This window comes from Ascidia mentula, chromosome 7, assembly GCF_947561715.1.
Source record: "Ascidia mentula chromosome 7, kaAscMent1.1, whole genome shotgun sequence".
NCBI classification, from domain to species: Eukaryota; Metazoa; Chordata; class Ascidiacea; order Phlebobranchia; family Ascidiidae; genus Ascidia; species Ascidia mentula.
In genome coordinates this window covers 8,188,016-8,210,637 of record NC_138572.1, presented here as the reverse complement: position 1 = coordinate 8,210,637, position 22,622 = coordinate 8,188,016, and the positions used below count along the sequence as shown (strand labels likewise).

The 22,622-nt window shown below is 39.2% G+C and overlaps 3 protein-coding genes across 3 annotated transcripts; all 3 read right to left on the bottom strand.

Annotated features, from left to right (window-relative positions):
- Window positions 1-2,402: 2,402 nt before the first annotated feature.
- On the bottom strand, window positions 2,403-4,764 carry LOC145909463 (alpha-(1,6)-fucosyltransferase-like). The gene is made up of 7 exons (XM_082996854.1): window positions 4,730-4,764; window positions 4,228-4,310; window positions 3,921-4,170; window positions 3,389-3,644; window positions 2,989-3,168; window positions 2,789-2,930; window positions 2,403-2,696 (listed from the first exon to the last, which is right to left on the bottom strand). Exons 2-7 carry the CDS (start codon window positions 4,291-4,293, stop codon window positions 2,403-2,405), a joined length of 1,188 nt encoding a protein of 395 aa, XP_082852980.1. The 5' UTR covers window positions 4,294-4,310; window positions 4,730-4,764.
- Window positions 4,765-6,661: 1,897 nt separating this feature from the next.
- LOC145909462 (alpha-(1,6)-fucosyltransferase-like) lies at window positions 6,662-8,851 on the bottom strand. The gene is made up of 6 exons (XM_082996852.1): window positions 8,786-8,851; window positions 8,479-8,728; window positions 7,947-8,202; window positions 7,548-7,727; window positions 7,348-7,489; window positions 6,662-7,255 (listed from the first exon to the last, which is right to left on the bottom strand). The coding sequence occupies exons 1-6, from the start codon at window positions 8,849-8,851 to the stop codon at window positions 6,962-6,964; spliced, it is 1,188 nt and encodes a 395-aa protein (XP_082852978.1). The 3' UTR covers window positions 6,662-6,961.
- Window positions 8,852-11,219: 2,368 nt separating this feature from the next.
- On the bottom strand, window positions 11,220-16,402 carry LOC145908374 (alpha-(1,6)-fucosyltransferase-like). Its single transcript, XM_082995637.1, has 8 exons — window positions 14,441-16,402; window positions 14,202-14,245; window positions 13,486-13,568; window positions 13,026-13,275; window positions 12,505-12,748; window positions 12,106-12,285; window positions 11,906-12,047; window positions 11,220-11,813 (listed from the first exon to the last, which is right to left on the bottom strand). Exons 1-8 carry the CDS (start codon window positions 14,524-14,526, stop codon window positions 11,520-11,522), a joined length of 1,323 nt encoding a protein of 440 aa, XP_082851763.1. The 5' UTR covers window positions 14,527-16,402; the 3' UTR covers window positions 11,220-11,519.
- Window positions 16,403-22,622: the final 6,220 nt, after the last annotated feature.

The following is a 22,622-nucleotide window of genomic DNA, read 5'->3' as shown; positions in this document are numbered from 1 at the left end:
TATCTGAAAAGAAAATTGCAGCATCAAACCATCCTTGCTTAAGTTATACATTACCACACTATATGCTATATCTTTAAGATCACAAACCACTGCAGCTATCATCAAAAGTATTTAAATTCAATGTTAAATAAAACATTTCCCTTTAAATCCTTAATATAACTGATATTGTGTGCAGTTTTATACCTGTTGTTTAATCCTGAGTAAAATATCACCATCACCGCCAACAAGATAAAGATTAATACCAAGGAATTCCTCGATAACATGACCCTTGGTGAAATTTTCGTGCAATGCAAAGAAACACTACAGTGGACTGGCCTAATAGCTGTAGAGGGATCTAGCCCACGGTTTGGCAATGTTTATTTATCTGTGACGGCAATTCTATTTGAATAAGAAACTGACGATGCTTATGGCAATTTTCACAAGCGAAATCGATTTTTCACAACAAAATCTGCTGACGCAACTGTTGCTTCATTATATAAACACTACGGATTTAATAATTAGCCTGCTATAGAACAAACACCACCCTGACACACGAAACCAATGTCCATAAAGATGGCTCTAAACGAGAGTTCCAACATCTTATCCTACTACAGACCTTCAAAGCTTGCAAAAACGTAACACATCAGTGAATTTATGTTTACGAACTAGTAATATCCATCATCCGATGACATCTTAAACTGCTATGATTAGACCGCCTTTCTTAAAAGGGTTAAAAAAATAACAAAAAGCGAAACAAGTGTCGTTTCCGATTTAAACTCGATTCAAATACTCAAATAAAGCGACGACAAAGAACAATCAAAACAGCAAAAATTTTCAGCTTATATTCGCCGATGCTTCTGTCACATGTAACCTAATATTTGACATAATAGGTCGCAACAACCTGTATTGTGGCGACCTGCACATCGAAGCGTACATTGCCTTTTTCCTCTGTCGCGGCTACCGCTTTATAAACGTGTTGTTCGCTTTTTCTATACCGCACAACTTCCTGAATTAGCCATCAACCGCTTTAATAACAATATTTCATGCAATCGCATCATTGGCAGAATCGCCCACTGCATAGGTCCTCACTTGGCGATCACAACTATCGTATCAAAATCACTAGGTTGAAAGGCTACGCAGTCCAGGCATTGCAGCCTATCTAGATTGGCCACTTTTTAGGAATAGTCAAACCAAGATCTACGAAATCAGGATACCGGGCCCCACGCCCTACCAACTGAGCTACAGGAGCTCGTGGGCTTCACGAGTTATACTGTGGCCAAGATACACTGGTGCGCAAACGCACGACTTTGTCAGGCAACCACTATAATCAGACAATTAATGCAGCAATGTTAAATGCAATCACACGATTGGTAGGATCGCCCCACTGCGCAGGTCCTTACTTGGAGATCACAGTTCGTATCAAGATCAGTAGGTTTACAGGCTTGGCAGTACAGGCATTGTCTTTTACCAAACAATATTTTGGTCCCATATTACACATCTGTACTACAGTCTTTTACGCACTAGGGTAAAATACCATTCGATATTATGACAACTTGAACTCCTGTGGTTAGACCTTACTCATTTCATATTAAATGACAAAAAGCGACAAAAGCTTTGTTTCTCGTTCGTGGAAAAAATAGCAGAAATATAAGAAATTATGTACTGCAAATTCCCTATATGAGTAAAGCACATCCAGCAAAGCATGACAGCAACATACTTTAACTTTCACAACCGACGTCATCTACGTGGACTAAACTCAAGTCGATCCGTCCGAACTAAATTCTTTATAAACCACGTAGAAAATGCCGCCAAATACGAAAATTGAAAAGTAAACGTTTGTTTACAGTAAGCAATTCGCAAATAGCGTCAATATCCCCTTTCCTGTAAGTATTAGTGAAAACGACTGCATCTAGCTTCCGCTATTGAGTGCAGACACTTTTGCAACCGATGTTGCAATTTTAAACAAAGCAATTCTTTCCTCGACTAAATGTTGTTGCTGAGAGCACTTCTACTTAACCCCGGCTTACTTTGCTCTCAAACATTTGTCATGAATATGAAATATACATGAATTCTCCTCACGTTTCGCTGGCAGGCTGATTTTCTCAGAAATTTTCCCTGTAATAGATTAACATGACGCGACACATGACAGAAGACATAACATGACACGAATGTTTTTGCATTAACTGATAAGAAACAACTGACATATAAAAATATGTTTTTTTTTGTACTTTCTGACCCAAAAGTCTGAACAAACTCCGGGGCTCCTGAATCAAGTTCCGGTGTGGTGATGAACCCTTATGCACACGTGTCCTTTCGGTCGAATTGCTTTTAATTTGCCCTGTGGATCGCTGAGAGTTCGCCATCTGGTCGCAATACGACTTAAACGGTTAAATGTGCTCAGTTGAGAGAAGATACCGGGTTTACTACACTCCTGCGTAAGCTGCTGTTAGAGGAATTATCTTTACATTCTTCATCGGATAAAACCCAGTCTTTTTAGTCCGGTTGTTCGTCCCAATGCAATCCTTATAACAATTCGCGTCCACTATGATGTCACCGACTTCAAGTTGTATTTCGTTTCCATTCCTCGGCTTAAAAGCCTGTATGGTTTCATGTCTGCCGTTTTGACCGGGATATGACCAAAATGCGTCCACAGATATCGCAGTTGCTTCACTCGAACCTCTTTTGGCCAACATTCTTTCGTAAACAAATCTTCCAATCTGCGCGACAAAGTTAACGGTTGGTCTGTATTTTATCTTATCAATAACTGAACCATCAAGTATTTAAAAAGTTGTATATGTGCTTCACTTACGTTTGAACTGAAGGTACATACAACGTGGTCGCACTCACTGAGCAAAGCAACGTCCTCAACGATTCCCCAAAATCCTTCTGATGTTCCTCTTTGTGCAAAATTGGATTTAGTTGCGAAGGACACAAAAACGTAATTGGGAAATCTGCAAAATCAGTACAGAATCGTAAATCTGGGGTTAATGTAAAAATGTGATGTATTACTCTTCTGTGGCCTCTTTGTACACCCTGACGTCATCGGTTGCCAGGAAAACTCTTCCAGTGACGTTACTCTTTGTGACGTTTCTGTAGTTGTTAAACCACTTCTCCACATGAACCATGTAATCGCGAAGAGAATAAAAATCGGATTCTTCGGCCAACTTGTCTGTCCTTCTGACGTGAACTCTGTAGTTTTGCCCAATGTTATTTGTTTTCAAAGTAAATATCAAAGAAAACTCTTCTGCGTTGCTTGAAATTTTTGTTCAAAAAAACATGTTGTATAACATATCAGCGAATGGTATTATTTTCCACAACTCTATTCGCTCCAACTGTTTTCACCTCGTCTAAGTGCCTTAACCATACTTTCCAAGAACATTTTTAGGTCAAGAATAACATTTCACTTTACCCGACAATTGGATGCACGAAGGCGACCTCTCTCTTAGCTGTTTCGAGTCGCTTGGTGAGTGCTGGTTGAGGTCTGGTGATGAATTCCATCAACTGACCAACCCACCATATTTGGGGCTCGTCACAAAGAGGAGATAAAGTTTCCTTGAGAGTTTCTGGGTACGTGTTGGGTGCAAATGGGGTAAATGGTCGGAATTGGTTTTTGACAGTAATTTTCACGACACGTCGATCGCTTGTTGTCTCCGTAAGTTTGTCTCCTACAAAAATCATAGATTGACAAACTTGCTGAAAAGTAATTGCTTCTATTTAACAATATAGAAATCTTCTTTTCACAAGACAAATTTGTTCTGTGAATACGTGTTTGACAAAACAAATTTCCGCAGAAATATTGTTTTGAAGTTTCACACAAAAGTGCAGTTAGTAAATATCGTTTTTATTAAGAAAATCATGTGTCTTGTAATTAATATTCCATCTGTTTATCGTATTTGGGCGATTGTAAAAGATATGATGTTTTTGTGTGATTTGCTGCTTACCTGCCATTTTGGGAACGTTGTTAAACTCTTCCTCTGACCAATCGTTGCACCTTTCGCTAAGAGGCAAATACGCCTCGTTTAGTGACTTAACTGGGTACATCGCCAACTCAGTCTTCAACACTAATGTTCTGTTTGTTCCAGTCGCAAGCAGAAAACATATTCCGATGTGGTGAAGATTGCATATTAATCCACAGTTACCGGCTGGTATCTTACAAAGAAGCTTGCGCGCTTTTGTGCAGTTTGTAGGATTCTATAAATACAAACGAGGATTTTTGTTTATATTATCCCTCCTTTTGGGATGTTTTACCTGCAAATGCCGAAGTTTGTTCTGCACCAAACCATGTAGTTCCACCAGTGGTGAATTCCTTTCCATATTCGCTGTTTTGTCATCTGCGTCATATAATTCTATACTGTAAGTGTAAGTCATAGCACATGGTTGCGCTATCTTTGCCTGTCGGGCTGGCGTATCTCTCGGTGCCCGAACAATGCAACAGGCATGGAATTCAATGACGGTTCGTAATGCGCAGCTCAAGCAGAACGATAGGAACAGCTCAATTAGCACGTATAATCGTGCGCAGCAGTTAAATTCAAGTATTGTTATAACGAAATAGTAGCCAACCTAAGAAACGTTAACCACATAAAGGTACAATATGTTAAATCCTTCTCAAATTTGAAACGATCGATCACGAATAAATCTTAATTTTGCGTTTTGGGTGTCAATTGGTGTAGTTTGTTGTTGTAGATTTTTGACACAGTAATTTAGCGTTGGTTGTGGTTTATATTACAGATTATTTGATAATCCTACTCACCAGGCAATTTTGCTTTGCCAGCATTCCATTGAAAGTTGACATATCTGAAAAGAAAATTGTATAATCAAACCAGCCTTGCCTCAATTATACATTACCACACTATGCTATATGTTTAATGTTCTATATCTTTAAGATTACAAAACACTGCAGTTATCATAAAAAATGTTTAAATTCCATTTTAAATAAAACATTTCCTTTTAAATCCTTAATATAACTGATATTGTGTGCAGTTTTGTACCTGTTGTTTAAACCTGAGTAAAATATCACCATCACCGCCAACAAGATAAAGATTAATACCAAGGAATTCCTCGATAACATGACCCTTAGTGAAACTTTCGTGCAATGCAAAGAAACACTACGGTGGACTTGCTTAAAAGCTGTAGAGGGATCCAGCCCACGGTTAGGCAATGTTTATTTATCTACGACAGCAATTCTATTTGAATAAGAAACTGACGATGCTTATGGCAACTTTCACAAGCGAAATCGATTTTTAACAATAAAATCTGCTGACGTAACTGTTGCTTCATTATATAAACACTACGGGTTTAATAATTTGCCTGCTATAGGACAAAGACCATCCTAACACACGAAACCAATGTCAACAAAGATAGCACTAAACGAGAGTTCCAACATCTTATCCTACTACAGTCCTTCAAAGCTTGCAAAAACGTAGATGAAGAACTTTTCAGTGTATATTCCGCTGACGCTTCTGTCACATATATCCTGTATTGTGGCGACCTGCGCATCGAAGCGTACATTGCCTTTTTCTTCTGTCGCGGCTACCGCTTTATAAACGTGTTGTTCGCTTTTTCTATACCGCACAACTTGCTGAATTACCCATCAACCGCTTTAATAACAATATTTCATGCAATCGCATCATTGGCAGAATCGCCCACTGCGCAGGTCCTCACATGGCGATCACAACTATCGTATCAAAATGACTAGGTTGAAAGGCTACGCAGTCCAGGCATTGCAGCCTATCTAGATTGGCCACTTTTTAGGAATAGTCAAACCAAGATCTACGAAATCAGGATACCGGGCCCCACGCCCTACCAACTGAGCTACAGGAGCTCGTGGGTTTCACGAGTTATACTGTGGCCAAGATACACTGGTGCGCAAACGCCCGACTTTGCCAGGCAACCACCATAATTAGACAATTAACGCAGCAATGTTAAATGCAATTGCACGATTGGCAGGATCGCCCTACTGCGCAGTTCCTTACTTGGAGATCACAGTTCGTATCAAGATCAGTAGGTTAATAGGCTTGGCAGTACAGGCATTATCTTTCACCAAACAATATTTTAGTCCCATATTACACATCTGTACTACAGTCTTTTACGTACCAGGATTATATACCATTCGATATTATGACAAGTTAAACTCTTGTGGTTAGACCTTCCTTATTTCATATTAAATGACAAAAAGCGACAAAAGCTTCGTTTCTCGTTCGTGGAAAAATTAGCATAAGTATAATAAACTATGTACTGCATATACCCTATATGAGTAAAGCACATTGAACAAAGCATGACAGCAACCTACTTTAACTCCCACAACCGAGGTCACCTACGTGTGCTAAACTCAAGTCGATCCTTTATCAACCACATCGAAAATGCCGCCAAATCTGATAATTGAAAAGTAAACGTTTGTTCATGAGCGATTCGCAAATAGCGTCAATATCCCCTTTCCTGTAAGTATTAGTGAAATGATTCGAACGACTGCATCCAGCTTCCGCTATTAAGCGCAGACACTTTTGCAACCGATGTTACAATTTTAAACAAAGCAATTCTCTCTCCGACTAAATGTTGTTGCTGAGAGCACTTCTACTTAACCCCGGCATACTTTTCTCTCAAACATTTGTCATGAATATGAAATATACATGAATTCTCCTCACGTTTGGCTGGCAGGCTGATTTCCTCAGAAATATTCCTGGTAATAGATTAACATGACGTGACACATGACAGAAGACATAACATGACACGAATGTTTTTGCATCAATTGATAAGAAACAACTGGCATATGAAAATAAGTTTTTTGTGCTTTCTGATCCAAAGTCTGAACAAATTTCGGGGCTTCTGGGTCGAATTCCGGTGTGGTAATTTACCACCTATGTGCACGTGTCCTTTCCGTCAAATTGCTTTTAATTTGCCCTGTGGGTCGCTCAGAGTTCGCCGTCTGGTCGCAATACGACTTAAAGGGTTAAATATACTCAGTTCAGAGAAGATACCGGGTTTTCTACACTCCTGCGTAAGCTGCTGTTAGAGGAATTATCTTTACATTCTTCATCGGATAAATCCCAGTCTTTTTAGTTCGGTTGTTCGTCCCAACGCAATCCTTATAACAATTCGCGTCCACTATGATGTCACCGACTTCAAGTTGTATTTCGTTTCCATTCCTCGGCTTAAAATCCTTTATGGTTTCATGTCTGCCGTTTTGACCGGGATATGACCAAAATGCATCCACAGATATCGCAGTTGCTTCACTCGAACCTCTTTTGGCCAACATTCTTTCGTAAACAAATCTTCCAATCTGCGCGACAAAGTTAACGGTTGGTCTGTATTTTATCTTATCAATAATTAAACAATGACGTATTTCAAAAGTTGTTTATGTTCCTCACTTACATTTGAACTGAAGGTGCAAACGACGTGGTCGCACTCACTGAGCAAAGCAACGTCCTCAACGATCCCCCAAAATCCTTCTGATGTTCCTCTTTGTGAAAAATGCGATTTGTTTGCGAAGGACACAAAAACGTAATTGGGAAATCTGCAAAATCGGGACAGAATCGTAAATCTGGGGTTAATGTAAGAATGTGTTTTCTCACATTTCTGTCGCCTCTTTGTACACCCTGACGTCATCGGTTGCCAGGAAAACTCTTCCAGTGACGTTACTCTTTGTGACGTTTCTGTAGTTGTCAAACCATTTCTCCACATGAACCATGTAATCGTGAAGAGAATAAATATCGGATTCTTCGGCCAACTTGTCTGTCCTTCTGACGTGAACTCTGTAGTTTTGCCCAATGTTATTTGTTTTCAAAGTAAATATCAAAGAAAACTCTCATGCGTTGCTTGAAATTTATGTTTAAAAAAACATGTTGTATAACATATCAGCGAATGGTATTATTTTCCACAACTCCATTCGTTCCAACTGTTTTCACCTCGTCCAAGTGCCTTAACCATACTTTCCAAGAACATTTTAGGCCGAGAATAGCATCTCACTTTACCCGACAATTGGATGCACGAAGGTGACCTCTCTCTTAGCTGTTTCGAGTCGTTTGGTGAGTGCTGGTTGAGGTCTGGTGATGAATTCCATCAACTGACCAACCCACCATATTTGGGGCTCGTCACAAAGAGGAGATAAAGTTTCCTTGAGAGTTTCTGGGTACGTGTTGGGTGCAAATGGGGTAAATGGTCGGAATTGGTTTTTGACAGTAATTTTCACGACACGTCGATCGCTTGTTGTCTCCGTAAGTTTGTCTCCTACAAAAATCATAGATTGACAAACTTGCTGAAAAGTAATTGCTTCTATTTAACAATATAGAAATCTTCTTTTCACAAGACAAATTTGTTCTGTGAATACGTGTTTGACAAAACAAATTTCCGCAGAAATATTGTTTTGAAGTTTCACACAAAAGTGCAGTTAGTAAATATCGTTTTTATTAAGAAAATCATGTGTCTTGTAATTAATATTCCATCTGTTTATCGTATTTGGGCGATTGTAAAAGATATGATGTTTTTGTGTGATTTGCTGCTTACCTGCCATTTTGGGAACGTTGTTAAACTCTTCCTCTGACCAATCGTTGCACCTTTCGCTAAGAGGCAAATACGCCTCGTTTAGTGACTTAACTGGGTACATCGCCAACTCAGTCTTCAACACTAATGTTCTGTTTGTTCCAGTCGCAAGCAGAAAACATATTCCGATGTGGTGAAGATTGCATATTAATCCACAGTTACCGGCTGGTATCTTACAAAGAAGCTTGCGCGCTTTTGTGCAGTTTGTAGGATTCTATAAATACAAACGAGGATTTTTGTTTATATTATCCCTCCTTTTGGGATGTTTTACCTGCAAATGCCGAAGTTTGTTCTGCACCAAACCATGTAGTTCCACCAGTGGTGAATTCCTTTCCATATTCGCTGTTTTGTCATCTGCGTCATATAATTCTATACTGTAAGTGTAAGTCATAGCACATGGTTGCGCTATCTTTGCCTGTCGGGCTGGCGTATCTCTCGGTGCCCGAACAATGCAACAGGCATGGAATTCAATGACGGTTCGTAATGCGCAGCTCAAGCAGAACGATAGGAACAGCTCAATTAGCACGTATAATCGTGCGCAGCAGTTAAATTCAAGTATTGTTATAACGAAATAGTAGCCAACCTAAGAAACGTTAACCACATAAAGGTACAATATGTTAAATCCTTCTCAAATTTGAAACGATCGATCACGAATAAATCTTAATTTTGCGTTTTGGGTGTCAATTGGTGTAGTTTGTTGTTGTAGATTTTTGACACAGTAATTTAGCGTTGGTTGTGGTTTATATTACAGATTATTTGATAATCCTACTCACCAGGCAATTTTGCTTTGCCAGCATTCCATTGAAAGTTGACATATCTGAAAAGAAAATTGTATAATCAAACCAGCCTTGCCTCAATTATACATTACCACACTATGCTATATGTTTAATGTTCTATATCTTTAAGATTACAAAACACTGCAGTTATCATAAAAAATGTTTAAATTCCATTTTAAATAAAACATTTCCTTTTAAATCCTTAATATAACTGATATTGTGTGCAGTTTTGTACCTGTTGTTTAAACCTGAGTAAAATATCACCATCACCGCCAACAAGATAAAGATTAATACCAAGGAATTCCTCGATAACATGACCCTTAGTGAAACTTTCGTGCAATGCAAAGAAACACTACGGTGGACTTGCTTAAAAGCTGTAGAGGGATCCAGCCCACGGTTAGGCAATGTTTATTTATCTACGACAGCAATTCTATTTGAATAAGAAACTGACGATGCTTATGGCAACTTTCACAAGCGAAATCGATTTTTAACAATAAAATCTGCTGACGTAACTGTTGCTTCATTATATAAACACTACGGGTTTAATAATTTGCCTGCTATAGGACAAAGACCATCCTAACACACGAAACCAATGTCAACAAAGATAGCACTAAACGAGAGTTCCAACATCTTATCCTACTACAGTCCTTCAAAGCTTGCAAAAACGTAGATGAAGAACTTTTCAGTGTATATTCCGCTGACGCTTCTGTCACATATATCCTGTATTGTGGCGACCTGCGCATCGAAGCGTACATTGCCTTTTTCTTCTGTCGCGGCTACCGCTTTATAAACGTGTTGTTCGCTTTTTCTATACCGCACAACTTGCTGAATTACCCATCAACCGCTTTAATAACAATATTTCATGCAATCGCATCATTGGCAGAATCGCCCACTGCGCAGGTCCTCACATGGCGATCACAACTATCGTATCAAAATGACTAGGTTGAAAGGCTACGCAGTCCAGGCATTGCAGCCTATCTAGATTGGCCACTTTTTAGGAATAGTCAAACCAAGATCTACGAAATCAGGATACCGGGCCCCACGCCCTACCAACTGAGCTACAGGAGCTCGTGGGTTTCACGAGTTATACTGTGGCCAAGATACACTGGTGCGCAAACGCCCGACTTTGCCAGGCAACCACCATAATTAGACAATTAACGCAGCAATGTTAAATGCAATTGCACGATTGGCAGGATCGCCCTACTGCGCAGTTCCTTACTTGGAGATCACAGTTCGTATCAAGATCAGTAGGTTAATAGGCTTGGCAGTACAGGCATTATCTTTCACCAAACAATATTTTAGTCCCATATTACACATCTGTACTACAGTCTTTTACGTACCAGGATTATATACCATTCGATATTATGACAAGTTAAACTCTTGTGGTTAGACCTTCCTTATTTCATATTAAATGACAAAAAGCGACAAAAGCTTCGTTTCTCGTTCGTGGAAAAATTAGCATAAGTATAATAAACTATGTACTGCATATACCCTATATGAGTAAAGCACATTGAACAAAGCATGACAGCAACCTACTTTAACTCCCACAACCGAGGTCACCTACGTGTGCTAAACTCAAGTCGATCCTTTATCAACCACATCGAAAATGCCGCCAAATCTGATAATTGAAAAGTAAACGTTTGTTCATGAGCGATTCGCAAATAGCGTCAATATCCCCTTTCCTGTAAGTATTAGTGAAATGATTCGAACGACTGCATCCAGCTTCCGCTATTAAGCGCAGACACTTTTGCAACCGATGTTACAATTTTAAACAAAGCAATTCTCTCTCCGACTAAATGTTGTTGCTGAGAGCACTTCTACTTAACCCCGGCATACTTTTCTCTCAAACATTTGTCATGAATATGAAATATACATGAATTCTCCTCACGTTTGGCTGGCAGGCTGATTTCCTCAGAAATATTCCTGGTAATAGATTAACATGACGTGACACATGACAGAAGACATAACATGACACGAATGTTTTTGCATCAATTGATAAGAAACAACTGGCATATGAAAATAAGTTTTTTGTGCTTTCTGATCCAAAGTCTGAACAAATTTCGGGGCTTCTGGGTCGAATTCCGGTGTGGTAATTTACCACCTATGTGCACGTGTCCTTTCCGTCAAATTGCTTTTAATTTGCCCTGTGGGTCGCTCAGAGTTCGCCGTCTGGTCGCAATACGACTTAAAGGGTTAAATATACTCAGTTCAGAGAAGATACCGGGTTTTCTACACTCCTGCGTAAGCTGCTGTTAGAGGAATTATCTTTACATTCTTCATCGGATAAATCCCAGTCTTTTTAGTTCGGTTGTTCGTCCCAACGCAATCCTTATAACAATTCGCGTCCACTATGATGTCACCGACTTCAAGTTGTATTTCGTTTCCATTCCTCGGCTTAAAATCCTTTATGGTTTCATGTCTGCCGTTTTGACCGGGATATGACCAAAATGCATCCACAGATATCGCAGTTGCTTCACTCGAACCTCTTTTGGCCAACATTCTTTCGTAAACAAATCTTCCAATCTGCGCGACAAAGTTAACGGTTGGTCTGTATTTTATCTTATCAATAATTAAACAATGACGTATTTCAAAAGTTGTTTATGTTCCTCACTTACATTTGAACTGAAGGTGCAAACGACGTGGTCGCACTCACTGAGCAAAGCAACGTCCTCAACGATCCCCCAAAATCCTTCTGATGTTCCTCTTTGTGAAAAATGCGATTTGTTTGCGAAGGACACAAAAACGTAATTGGGAAATCTGCAAAATCGGGACAGAATCGTAAATCTGGGGTTAATGTAAGAATGTGTTTTCTCACATTTCTGTCGCCTCTTTGTACACCCTGACGTCATCGGTTGCCAGGAAAACTCTTCCAGTGACGTTACTCTTTGTGACGTTTCTGTAGTTGTCAAACCATTTCTCCACATGAACCATGTAATCGTGAAGAGAATAAATATCGGATTCTTCGGCCAACTTGTCTGTCCTTCTGACGTGAACTCTGTAGTTTTGCCCAATGTTATTTGTTTTCAAAGTAAATATCAAAGAAAACTCTCATGCGTTGCTTGAAATTTATGTTTAAAAAAACATGTTGTATAACATATCAGCGAATGGTATTATTTTCCACAACTCCATTCGTTCCAACTGTTTTCACCTCGTCCAAGTGCCTTAACCATACTTTCCAAGAACATTTTAGGCCGAGAATAGCATCTCACTTTACCCGACAATTGGATGCACGAAGGTGACCTCTCTCTTAGCTGTTTCGAGTCGTTTGGTGAGTGCTGGTTGAGGTCTGGTGATGAATTCCATCAACTGACCAACCCACCATATTTGGGGCTCGTCACAAAGAGGAGATAGAGTTTCTGGGTACGTGTTGGGTGCGAATGGAGTAAATGGTCGGAATTGGTTTCTGACAGTAATTTTCACGACATGTCGATCGCTTGTTGTCTCAAAAAGTTTGTCTCCTACAAAAATCATAGATTGACAAACTTGATGAAACATTTTTGCTTCTATTTAACAATATAGAAATCTTGATTTCACAAGACAAATTTGTTCTGGGAATACGTGTTTGACACAAAAAATTATCGCAGAAATGTTGTTTTGAAGTTTCACACAAAAGTGCAGTTAGTAAATATCGTTTTCATTGAAGAAAATCACAGGTCTTGTAATTAATAATCCATCTGTTTATCGTATTTGGGCGATTGTAAAAGATATGATGTTTTTGTGTGATTTGCTGCATACCTGCCATTTTGGGAACGTTGTTAAACTCTTCCTCTGACCAATCGTTGCACGTTTCGCTAAGAGGCAAATACGCCTCGTTTAGTGACTTAACAGGGTACATCGCCAACTCAGTCTTCGACACTAGTGTTCTGTTTGTTCCAATCGCAAGCAGGAAACATAATCCGATGTGATGAAGATTGCATATTAATCCACAGTTACCGGCTTGTATCTTACAAAGAAGCTTGCGCGCTTTCGAGCAGTTTGTCGGATTCTGATTAAAAACAAACATTTTGATTAGGTTATCTGAATAGTAATTTGATTGTGTTTGTGGTCAAATGGCAAGAATAGCTTCTACGTGTTACTTGTACATAACACAAATTCTTAATTGAAAAGTATAATCTTAGTGCGGTTTAAAACCAGTAACAAAAGCAAAAAAAAATTACTTTTGTTGAAAACGTTTTGTACTATTGGGATGTTTTACCTGTAAATGCCGAAGTTTCTTCTGCACCAAACCATGTAGTTCTACCAGGGCTGAATTCCTTTCTGTTTCCAATGTGTTTTCTTCTGTCCCAAATAATTGTACTATTAGCTTTAGTTAGAGCACACAATTTTGACCTATTATGTTTTAACAGTGCAGCTGGTGACTGAGGGCACTTTTGCCCTGTACTAACAAGTCAGAGACAATTCCACTCTGTGTTAATGACTTCGCAATAGATTTGTTCGGTACCAGATACAAACCATCAAGGAACCTCCTTGTTAACAAATTGTGTTACCAGCTCAACGTCTCATAAACACCAGTCATAAATTGCTTTCATGTGGCCTGATTGGTGAAATATGCAAATTGTCCGCAGCTCATTGATTTAATATCGTCGCATTTTGCTTCTAAGAAACCATCTATTAAATTTGAGTGCGACCGCGTGTGGTCCCAAAGGAACCTAGTCATTAGAAATGTTAACATGTTGACACGGGAAAAGTAACCAGCCAAAGAAGCGATAACCAGATAAAGGTACAAGGCGAGATGACCTGAATTGGTTGAGCCTCTTACTTGGTTGGTAAGAATGATTAGTCACGAATAAATGTTCATTTTACGTTTTGGGATGGAGTCGATTGGTGTAGAGTTTGTTGTTGTAGATTTTTACAGAGTAATTTAGCGTTGGTTGTAGTTTATATTACAGATTATTCGATAACCCTACTCACCAGGCAATATTGCTTTGCCAGCATTCCATTGAAAGTTGACATATCTGAAAAGAAAATTGCAACATCTAACCATCCTTGCTTAAATTATATATTACCACACTATGCTATATGTTTAATGTTCTATATCTTTAAGATTACAAAATACTGCAGTTATCATCAAAAATGTTTAAATTCTGTGTTAATTAAAACATTTCCCTTTTAAATCCTTAATATAACTGATACTCTGTGCAGTTTTGTACCTGTTGTTTAAACCTGAGTAAAAAATCACCATCACCGCCAACAAGATAAAGATTAATACCAAGGAATTCCTCGATAACATGACCATTAACGAAACTTTTCTCGGAACACGAAACCAATGTCAACGCAGATAGCTTAACGAGAGTTTCCACAGCTTATCCTTACTACAGAATAATAATACTGGGGTAAAAATGTATGCGCATTTAGAAATATTCACGTTTAAACAAGCAAAGCAATGTACAAAGCAAAGCAAACGTTATGAACTTTTTTTTAATCTTGTCCATATTGGCAAAATGCAATATGTGAATGGCAGCCAAGTATATCATGTGCATTATTTCAAGATTTTAATAAAATGGAGATATTTACAAGTTGACTTTAAATTGAACTTCCTACTTGCACATTGTACACATTATTCCTGCACGCGTTTTGAAATGCCGAGATAATCCAATTAAGGTAAAAACTACTCTTTACTCTCTCCCTTTGGCGCAACTCGTTTTCTTGGACAACCGTGTAATCCACAGGAAAAGCATTTAACGAGTCCCCATTGCAACCCTCCGAAAGCTTTAAACCGAAACTGTACGACAGTATGTCATCATCCCTAAGAGTTTCACGACTGACAAGTTGATCCAAGGGCCTGAAGGTGATTTGTTCCGATTCCGAGAACAGCTTCAAGCGCAGGTCGTAGATGGGGTTATAGCGGAATTTGTGTACTTTGATGCAAAGTTTATCGTTTTCGTGAAGTTTGGTTATTTCGTTGAAGGAGTCTTGACTGCTGATTAGGAGGTACCAGGTAACTTCCATTGCCCGTTCACAAACCCACGTTTTGTATCCGAACGTGGTTAGTTTCCAACCGACATTGCCACTCGTACTTTCTGTGTGCTCTATGGCAACTGCACGGTCGGAAAAATGGTTGGCTTCGTATTGGATTTCCCCATTGACACCCAGAGTTGTTTCAGATTCGTGTTTCCATGGCAAGTTTTCGTTTTGTCGAACGAAGACGAAAACTTTTGCAGGTTTCTCTTTGGAAAGGGAAAAATAAGGGCTTTTAACTCGGACTTGAAACTTCTTCTTGAATGAAGTTCCGCTTGGTTAGCCACGCAGAACCGACGCCACGCTGACGTAGACGGTATTTCCCGCAATAAATGATTTCAGGCTTGGCTGCAAGGAAACCCCAAAAATGACACTTTCTGACTGGGGACAGGGTGGGAACGTGATTTTATACTCTTTGAGGTTGAATTGCTGTTCCGACAATTCCGTTCTTGTTACTGGCAAACTTCGTTTCATGCTGTTTTTGGTTTTAGCTGCATTGTGATTTTGAGAACTTTTTGTAGAATTGTTTTCACAAAGGGTCTTGGTTTTAATTTCTTTCTCTTTAGGTAAAGTTTTCGTTGTTCTTTTTTGAAACCAACCCACTATAAACTTGCTGATTGGTCCTCGAAGATAATATCACATGCCATAATCAAAACCAGAAAAACCAACACAAGCGTAAAGAACGAATATCCTTTTTGATATGTTTCATTTTGGATTAATCGGGCCTTACTTGATGCTGTCATGTATGTTGCCTTGGTGATTTCTGTCTGCGTCCAGTATAGCTTTCTTGTAGAAGGGTCAAGGTGTAACAACCACTTCACAGATGAAACCTTCATTTTAGGACCTAAATACTCCTTCAGTAATTCCCAAGAACTGTGGATGATTTTTTACAAAATGTATAACCTACAACAATTGTATCCTTTGTGGAACAACTTGTTAAACATCGAGAGTATAGACTCTGTCAAAGCGCGAATGCACTAATGAGTCATACAAAAACATTGACTGCTTTTTGTGCCCTAGCCTGTGACAATAGCGTCAAAAACCCAATATAAATGTTGCCCACTCGACGTTCAAAACCACCACACAACCTTGCAGAGGGAGGAAAAGTACCTTTTGTTTGCCACCCGCTTAAACTTACCCAGGTCGTCACGGTAATAAGCCCCAAAAGTGAAATGTTACAGCCACTGGTCCTGTACAGCACCGTTCCTAACTTTTGAAGTGATAATTGTGATTGTGTAGTTTTGTTGTAGTTGTGAAGTTACGTACAACTAAAATAGAAAATGCGACTGTTCACCATCATCACGTGTGGTTTTATGATTAAACTCATCAGTTTCACTGCTAAAACGTTGATTAGGTCAAAAAATACAAAATCCTGACGTATCGGTGCCAACAGTTAGGAATTGCATGAGCAAAATCTCCTGAAACAATTCAATTTCGAGAAGTTCATTTAGAGGCAATATTTGGGAAGAACTTCGACACTTTGTCTTAGATTAAACCAGCTTTCTGAAGTGTTATAAAACGTGCTTATTGTTGGTCCAAGAAATCTGGGCAAATATTTAACGACAACTTGTACGCAGAAGCACGCCTGCTAGCCACAATGCTGCATGTTTTAAATGTTGTTTTGATTGTATTTGTCCAACATATGCAGCTAGTTGGAATTCGCGAAAAAAAAACTAAATCGAGCCTAAGACCTTTTGTTGTTTTATTCGGTCAATCGATTCCTGTCTCAAAAACCGAATGGTTGTTTGTTATTAGTTCCTTGACTGCGGACTACGTAGTTTTCGAGGCAAGCAAAAGCTTCGAAATCGTATGGAATGTACAATCTTTAATAATCGAAATGCCTAGAACAAAAAATGAACAAGAAATAAACATGCACGACACAATAAACTTGTACAGGATATATGTTTACACTTTCCTACTTTCAGGCATGAATTCAACATAATATATTTAAGAGTAAACCCGCACGTAGCTTCTCGTTTCGCGTCAATGCATTGACAAATCACCATGGCAACGATATAAGCAGGAAATCAATATTCTATCCAGGCATGAAAAGATTTATTTTGCCCCAATCTGGTGCTGCCCCTTATGGAATGCTATTTACAGAGCCAGAGATTAACTCATCAAAATGGTGCCAAGTATTCACATACAATTATAGTATCCGCTGTATAGGCCTAGGTTCTGTCAAAACGATACACATTAAGTACATTTAAATCACTTGCGACAGTCGTGTGGATGCATACGGTTTGAAATAGCGCTGGAGAAAAAAGTCCATTTGTCTGGGTGATGCCCACGTAAAAAGTTTCGGGGAAATCACCATTTGGTGTAGTTCGTGATTCTCCCCCGGGTTATTGTGTGTTGAACAAAAAGAGACGCAAACAAAATATATTAAAGGAGAACTGCACATACTATTGTACTTTCTTCCGCCGAGTCTTCAAAATACATTGAACACCATGTGGCAACTTTCACAGAGTATTACTTTTTGAACCTTCAAATTGTTGAAGCATTCTCAGATCTTTTTATGTGTCGACAATTGCATTTTCTGTGAAATGCGTTGGCTCCCCTTCAGTGACATAGTTTTCTATCGTCGCGCCAACATAAACATTGTTGTTTTCACCTTCAACTATGATGTTGGTTACCTGCTGGAGAGCCGTCCAGTAAACGTAAAATCGTCCGTCGACAAGCTGATTTTCCAGTTGTTTTACTGCGTAAGTAACCGTAGAATTTAGGCGTTGCACATTTTCTGATTGAAGGAGGAACTTGGTTGGAAGAGCATTGAGTTGGCGTAAGCGACTGACTGAAACCTCAACGTTTTTACGGTCAACCGTTGTTTCGTCTCCACTGAGTTCAAAGTTCAAACTGTGATCAAGCGTGACCCTTGTAGTGTGATAAGGTATCGCTTCTTCCAAACCCATACAGCAGCACACAGTCAGTCACATGAGCGTAGAGCGCGAAAGGCTCGGGGCAACTTGCGTACCGCCGTTGGCACATGCCCTCCAAGACAAATCGCAGTTGTCTTAATTTCACGACATCTTTATTAGGTCACCTAAACTCTCGAGACACCGATCATTTTACTTTGCTGCGAAACCATATGATAATTCTAAATTGCACTTGAAGAAAGAAATCCACCAGATTTGATCATACTGTTTAATACGAAAAATTATAAAACATTCTTTGCAGTGAAATAGCGCATCTTAAAACAATGCAGTATCAACAATTCCGATCAGAATGAACGCCTGCCACTCTATCTATTTGCCAATAAACTTTTTCTACATCTTAAAATCTAACTGTTATTCTGTTTTTATAGAGTCCTAATCAGTACTGGCAACAACTAAAACATTCATTGACCAACCAAACGTGACCAACGTGAGCCGTGCTATACAATTACTGTTTTATAGACCGAAATTAATAGAAAAACGGTGGGGATCTACATTATCTCAAACATATTTATTTGGAATTTCATTGTTAAACATTAATACAAGTCCTGATAATTTTGCATTTTTCGATCGAGTGTTACCTTTTACTCTTTTCTTCGCAGTGTCTAAAACCAACAAACAATCCTTCAGGGCCGATTGCTAATTGAAAGCGCCACAAACTTTGCTCAAGGGGCGCGGTTTCTTTTAGAAACACAGTCACACGAAAACTTGTATCAGGGATATTTGGGTGCTTGTTGGTTTCTTTGATTTTTCCACAGACCTTGCTTCCCTGCGGACGAAAACGGAGCGCTGATTATAATTGTGAAACGTTTTTCTTATCACCTTCAATCCAAAGAACTTACTGTTTCAGTTGCTCAAGTTTTTGCAACGGAAGGTTGTGTTTGGTTTATCAGGTGAGTGATTAACTTCCCATAATGTTTTGTAACATTTGTTTATTGAAAAGGGCTTGTAAAACTATTTTTCAGATCGATCCCAACATTTGCATGCTCGTTGTTGTGTTTTGTGGTGTGACTTTGCTTGCCTTGCATGTTTGTTACGCATCACGTGTTCCAACTTTAGCATAGGAAAAACACTAACAATATGGCACCCGTTACAACTAGCGCGTTTTTAGTTAGGATCGCGTGATTCACATTCTCGTTATGTTGGGATCGAATATGCTGGAATATCCGTACTGTAAATACCTTATATTATATGCAGTATTTACCTCATATTTTAGTGGAACTTATTGCAATATTTATAACGTTTTTATGTTTTATTTTACATGCTGCAACCTGGAGGATATTATTCAGATCTTGTATGACGTCTTCAACCGGAGTTAATTCTTTTGGTTGTATTAGAAAGCATACACACATTTTTTTCTCTTTTACAGATGTAAAACACATCGTGGGTGATGTTTATCTGCCACTTGAATGATTGTTCTCCGTTGCTTGGCGTTCAAATTTGAATGAGTAAACGAAATTGACAGACGTTTCTTTTTTATTTCAGGTCAGTGTTGTGTTAAATTAACGAAAAGCGTTTACCAAGAAAAACCTAATTACAGTTTATATTTACAGGTATATGGATTCGTTCGTATAATGCTGGAAGCAAATTCATCTTCACAAATATATGGTTGTAAATCCTGTTTCTGCAAATCTTTCAATGGTGGATTCATCACAATCCAGCAACGCAATTCCCTTGGAAAGACTGATATGTGTCCGAAGAATTGTTTGTAGAACTTTAAATCGTAACGCTTATTGTGTGTTTTCTTCGCTGTTGTACGATTTCTGTTGTGGTGTTTTAGTGTCAGAAGTTAGAAAAATACGTTCACAACGTTTATAACTGAACCTCCGGGTGCACACGGTGGTGATGCTATGAACGTTGTGAACGCAGAGTAGGATGGTTACGTTGATTTGCGGCACAAGGTTTGATCGGTTGCAAAAGAAATGCGAAAAAAACGCATCTGCGTAAATAAAATCTTAAAACTTGTCGATATTCGTTTTTGAGGTTTGGTCGTTTCTGGGAAGTATCAGGAAGTGAATTTGATCGCACAATATTTGAAAAATTTCGTCAGCAAGCGCGTCATGAGTTCGGCACTGTGGTGTTTGTTGTAGTGATAAGTCACTCTCTGCCGCGGTAAGTGAAATGCAGATAAGGGTGTTAAATATACTGCAAAATGTAAAAATATAATTTAACACAGCCCTCGTGTAATGGGAAATTAAAATTACACGCAGAGTTTAAGTAGACAAAAAATGTTACGCACAAAATGGCATAGACACCAATAATGGGTTGTCGAGTCCGGCGTCTTATGTGGTTGGATAAGAACAATAAAAACCGGTGACCAGTCAGATGCAATAAAATGAAATATAGAAGAGCAGTGGGAAATGTTTTCACAGAAACCGTTTGACGCAAAAATGTTTGTTTTCAAACGACGTTCAGTACGCTTCTTGTTTGACATGTTGTAGTATGAGGCTGTTGGTATTAGCTGAAATACAGCTGGCTGCTAATATCATGCGTGTTGAGGTGGTGCATCAACAGCGCTCAGTTACATTAAACTATTTTGGTCTTCGTGGTAAATTTCGCGCCCACTTACCCTCCCCAAAAAAGTAAAACTTAGAGGCGACCTGTTATATTTAAGTACAATTCACAAGCGTGTATCGTATACACAGACTGGTTACAGAATCCCGCGGTCAAGTAAACGTCTGGAAAGTTTCGAGCTTACCAACAATTGATCCAAACGTCATAGTGGTAAGGAAAAATTGGTTTCAAAACTTAACAAAATTATAACGCTTGTAAGCATTGCAGCCAAGCCACTTTTCCCGACAAGTCGGAGCGAGATCTGAAAAATCAAGCGCTTGTATGTTAACATATCGCATTTATCGTACACAACATCTTATGAAAGTAACGTCATTGATTATAGTTCCATTGATGTTCCTCCATCCACCATTCAACGTTTGACAAGCCATCAGCCACCTCTGAACCAGTAACTTATCGCTCACCTATAACCTGTTGCTATGCAAACTACTCCAGACACTAACTGACCTGACAAGCTTTCCTGCTTTAAACTCATTTAAGGGTGTTTATGAGTGTGTCTCGAAAATCACCGAACAAGGGGAAAATAGATTTATTTTTAATGAGCGTAAAGGCAGCAGATTGCTCTTGTGGTTAGAACTCCTTGTTTAGATTAGGAGTATGAGGGTCTCGGTTCGAACCTCACTGTAAAATTTTGGAAAGGATTTGTCCTGTTTGATATGTTGTCTTTTAAAAATAACGAGAAAAAACAGTAGATATTTCACTTAACAATTGAAAAGCTCGTCAGCAAATTGGCTGTTGTGGTTACGTGATTGAACTCATAATTCCAAGATAGCCGGTTGTTGTCTCACGTAAGCTACCCTTGTTGTTTTTGAAAAAAAAAATAAATAAATAAAATGAAAGTTTTAACGACAGCTTCGGCTCAAACGAACCGTCGCCAGTTGTGGTGTAGAGGTTAAAGTCACATTCATGTAATGCTCTGCACCCGAGTTCGAGCCCCGGTAAAGTTAACAGCTTTCCCCCATAAACGATAGGTCACATTGGGTTCGAACTATCCCCTCTCAGGTAAAATTGAACTGGCGATCCTCCTTAATATGGAGGTCTGGCTCGATAACCCATAACTCCCTCAGTTAAACTCTGAATTAACGAATATCTCATCTGATTCTTATCGAATAATCTGTCCTGAAAAAACTGTCAACCTGTCCCATCTTAAGGCCCAGGATTAACCCAACATGATGTAAGTTCTGTCACTACCGTCCTAATGTTCGGGATTAACCCAGAAACGCTAATGATAATGAATAAATTCATGTAATTTCATTAGAACTGTCCCGGTAAATCATATCATGCTCTCCGGTATCGTAAAGCTCGGGATTAACCCAACTGTCACCGCTGTCCTAATGAATAAAATCCCCAAACTGTAATCAGTCGTCATCGCATCGTTGATAAAAAACTGTCTCAACCTAAACAAAAATCCCAGTAAAAATCGGGGGACATACACAAATTTTTTAAATAATTTACAAAATCATTAGCTGACTAATCTCCTCGTGCGCCCGCTTCTGAGTTGGCCACCTGCCTATGCCCCCTGATGGGACACTTGCCCCCTGGTGGGGCGCTCCCTGATGGAGCATAAGGTGTGTTTTCGGATCTCGGTGGCCAACTCAGAAGCGGGGACTTCTTAGCCTGACTAAACGCAGGGCTACCTGGCCGCGATCCTTAGCCTGATTTTAGTGAGTTAACGGGGGTGGGGAAGATAATTACCGAATTACTTTTACCCATCCGTGACAGGCACACACACGGAGAGGTGACACCAGCGGGAAGAATTTAGTTAGAGTGGGATAAGTCCGAACCCGAAGTGAATTAACGGTTACCGGGAAAGAAGTATTAACTTTACCGGGGTTCGAACTGTGGTGCAGAGCATCAATAGAGGGGGGCG

Bases quoted from the DNA above. Each gene is read 5' to 3' on its own strand.
- LOC145909463 (XM_082996854.1), bottom strand. From the start codon at position 4,293: ATGGAAAGGAATTCACCACTGGTGGAACTACATGGTTTGGTGCAGAAC. The intron at 3,169-3,388 runs GTAAAGTGAAAT...GCAAAACTACAG, and splicing joins TTCGTGCATCCAATTGTCGG to AGTTCACGTCAGAAGGACAG. The intron at 2,697-2,788 runs GTAAGTGAAGCA...TTTGTCGCGCAG, and splicing joins TATGTACCTTCAGTTCAAAC to ATTGGAAGATTTGTTTACGA.
- LOC145909462 (XM_082996852.1), bottom strand. From the start codon at position 8,851: ATGGAAAGGAATTCACCACTGGTGGAACTACATGGTTTGGTGCAGAAC. The intron at 8,203-8,478 runs GTAAGCAGCAAA...TGATTTTTGTAG, and splicing joins CAACGTTCCCAAAATGGCAG to GAGACAAACTTACGGAGACA. The intron at 7,256-7,347 runs GTAAGTGAGGAA...TTTGTCGCGCAG, and splicing joins TTTGCACCTTCAGTTCAAAT to ATTGGAAGATTTGTTTACGA.
- LOC145908374 (XM_082995637.1), bottom strand. From the start codon at position 14,526: ATGGTCATGTTATCGAGGAATTCCTTGGTATTAATCTTTATCTTGTTG. The intron at 13,569-14,201 runs GTGAGTAGGGTT...TATTTGGGACAG, and splicing joins TGGCAAAGCAATATTGCCTG to AAGAAAACACATTGGAAACA. The intron at 11,814-11,905 runs GTAAGTGAGGAA...TTTGTCGCGCAG, and splicing joins TTTGCACCTTCAGTTCAAAT to ATTGGAAGATTTGTTTACGA.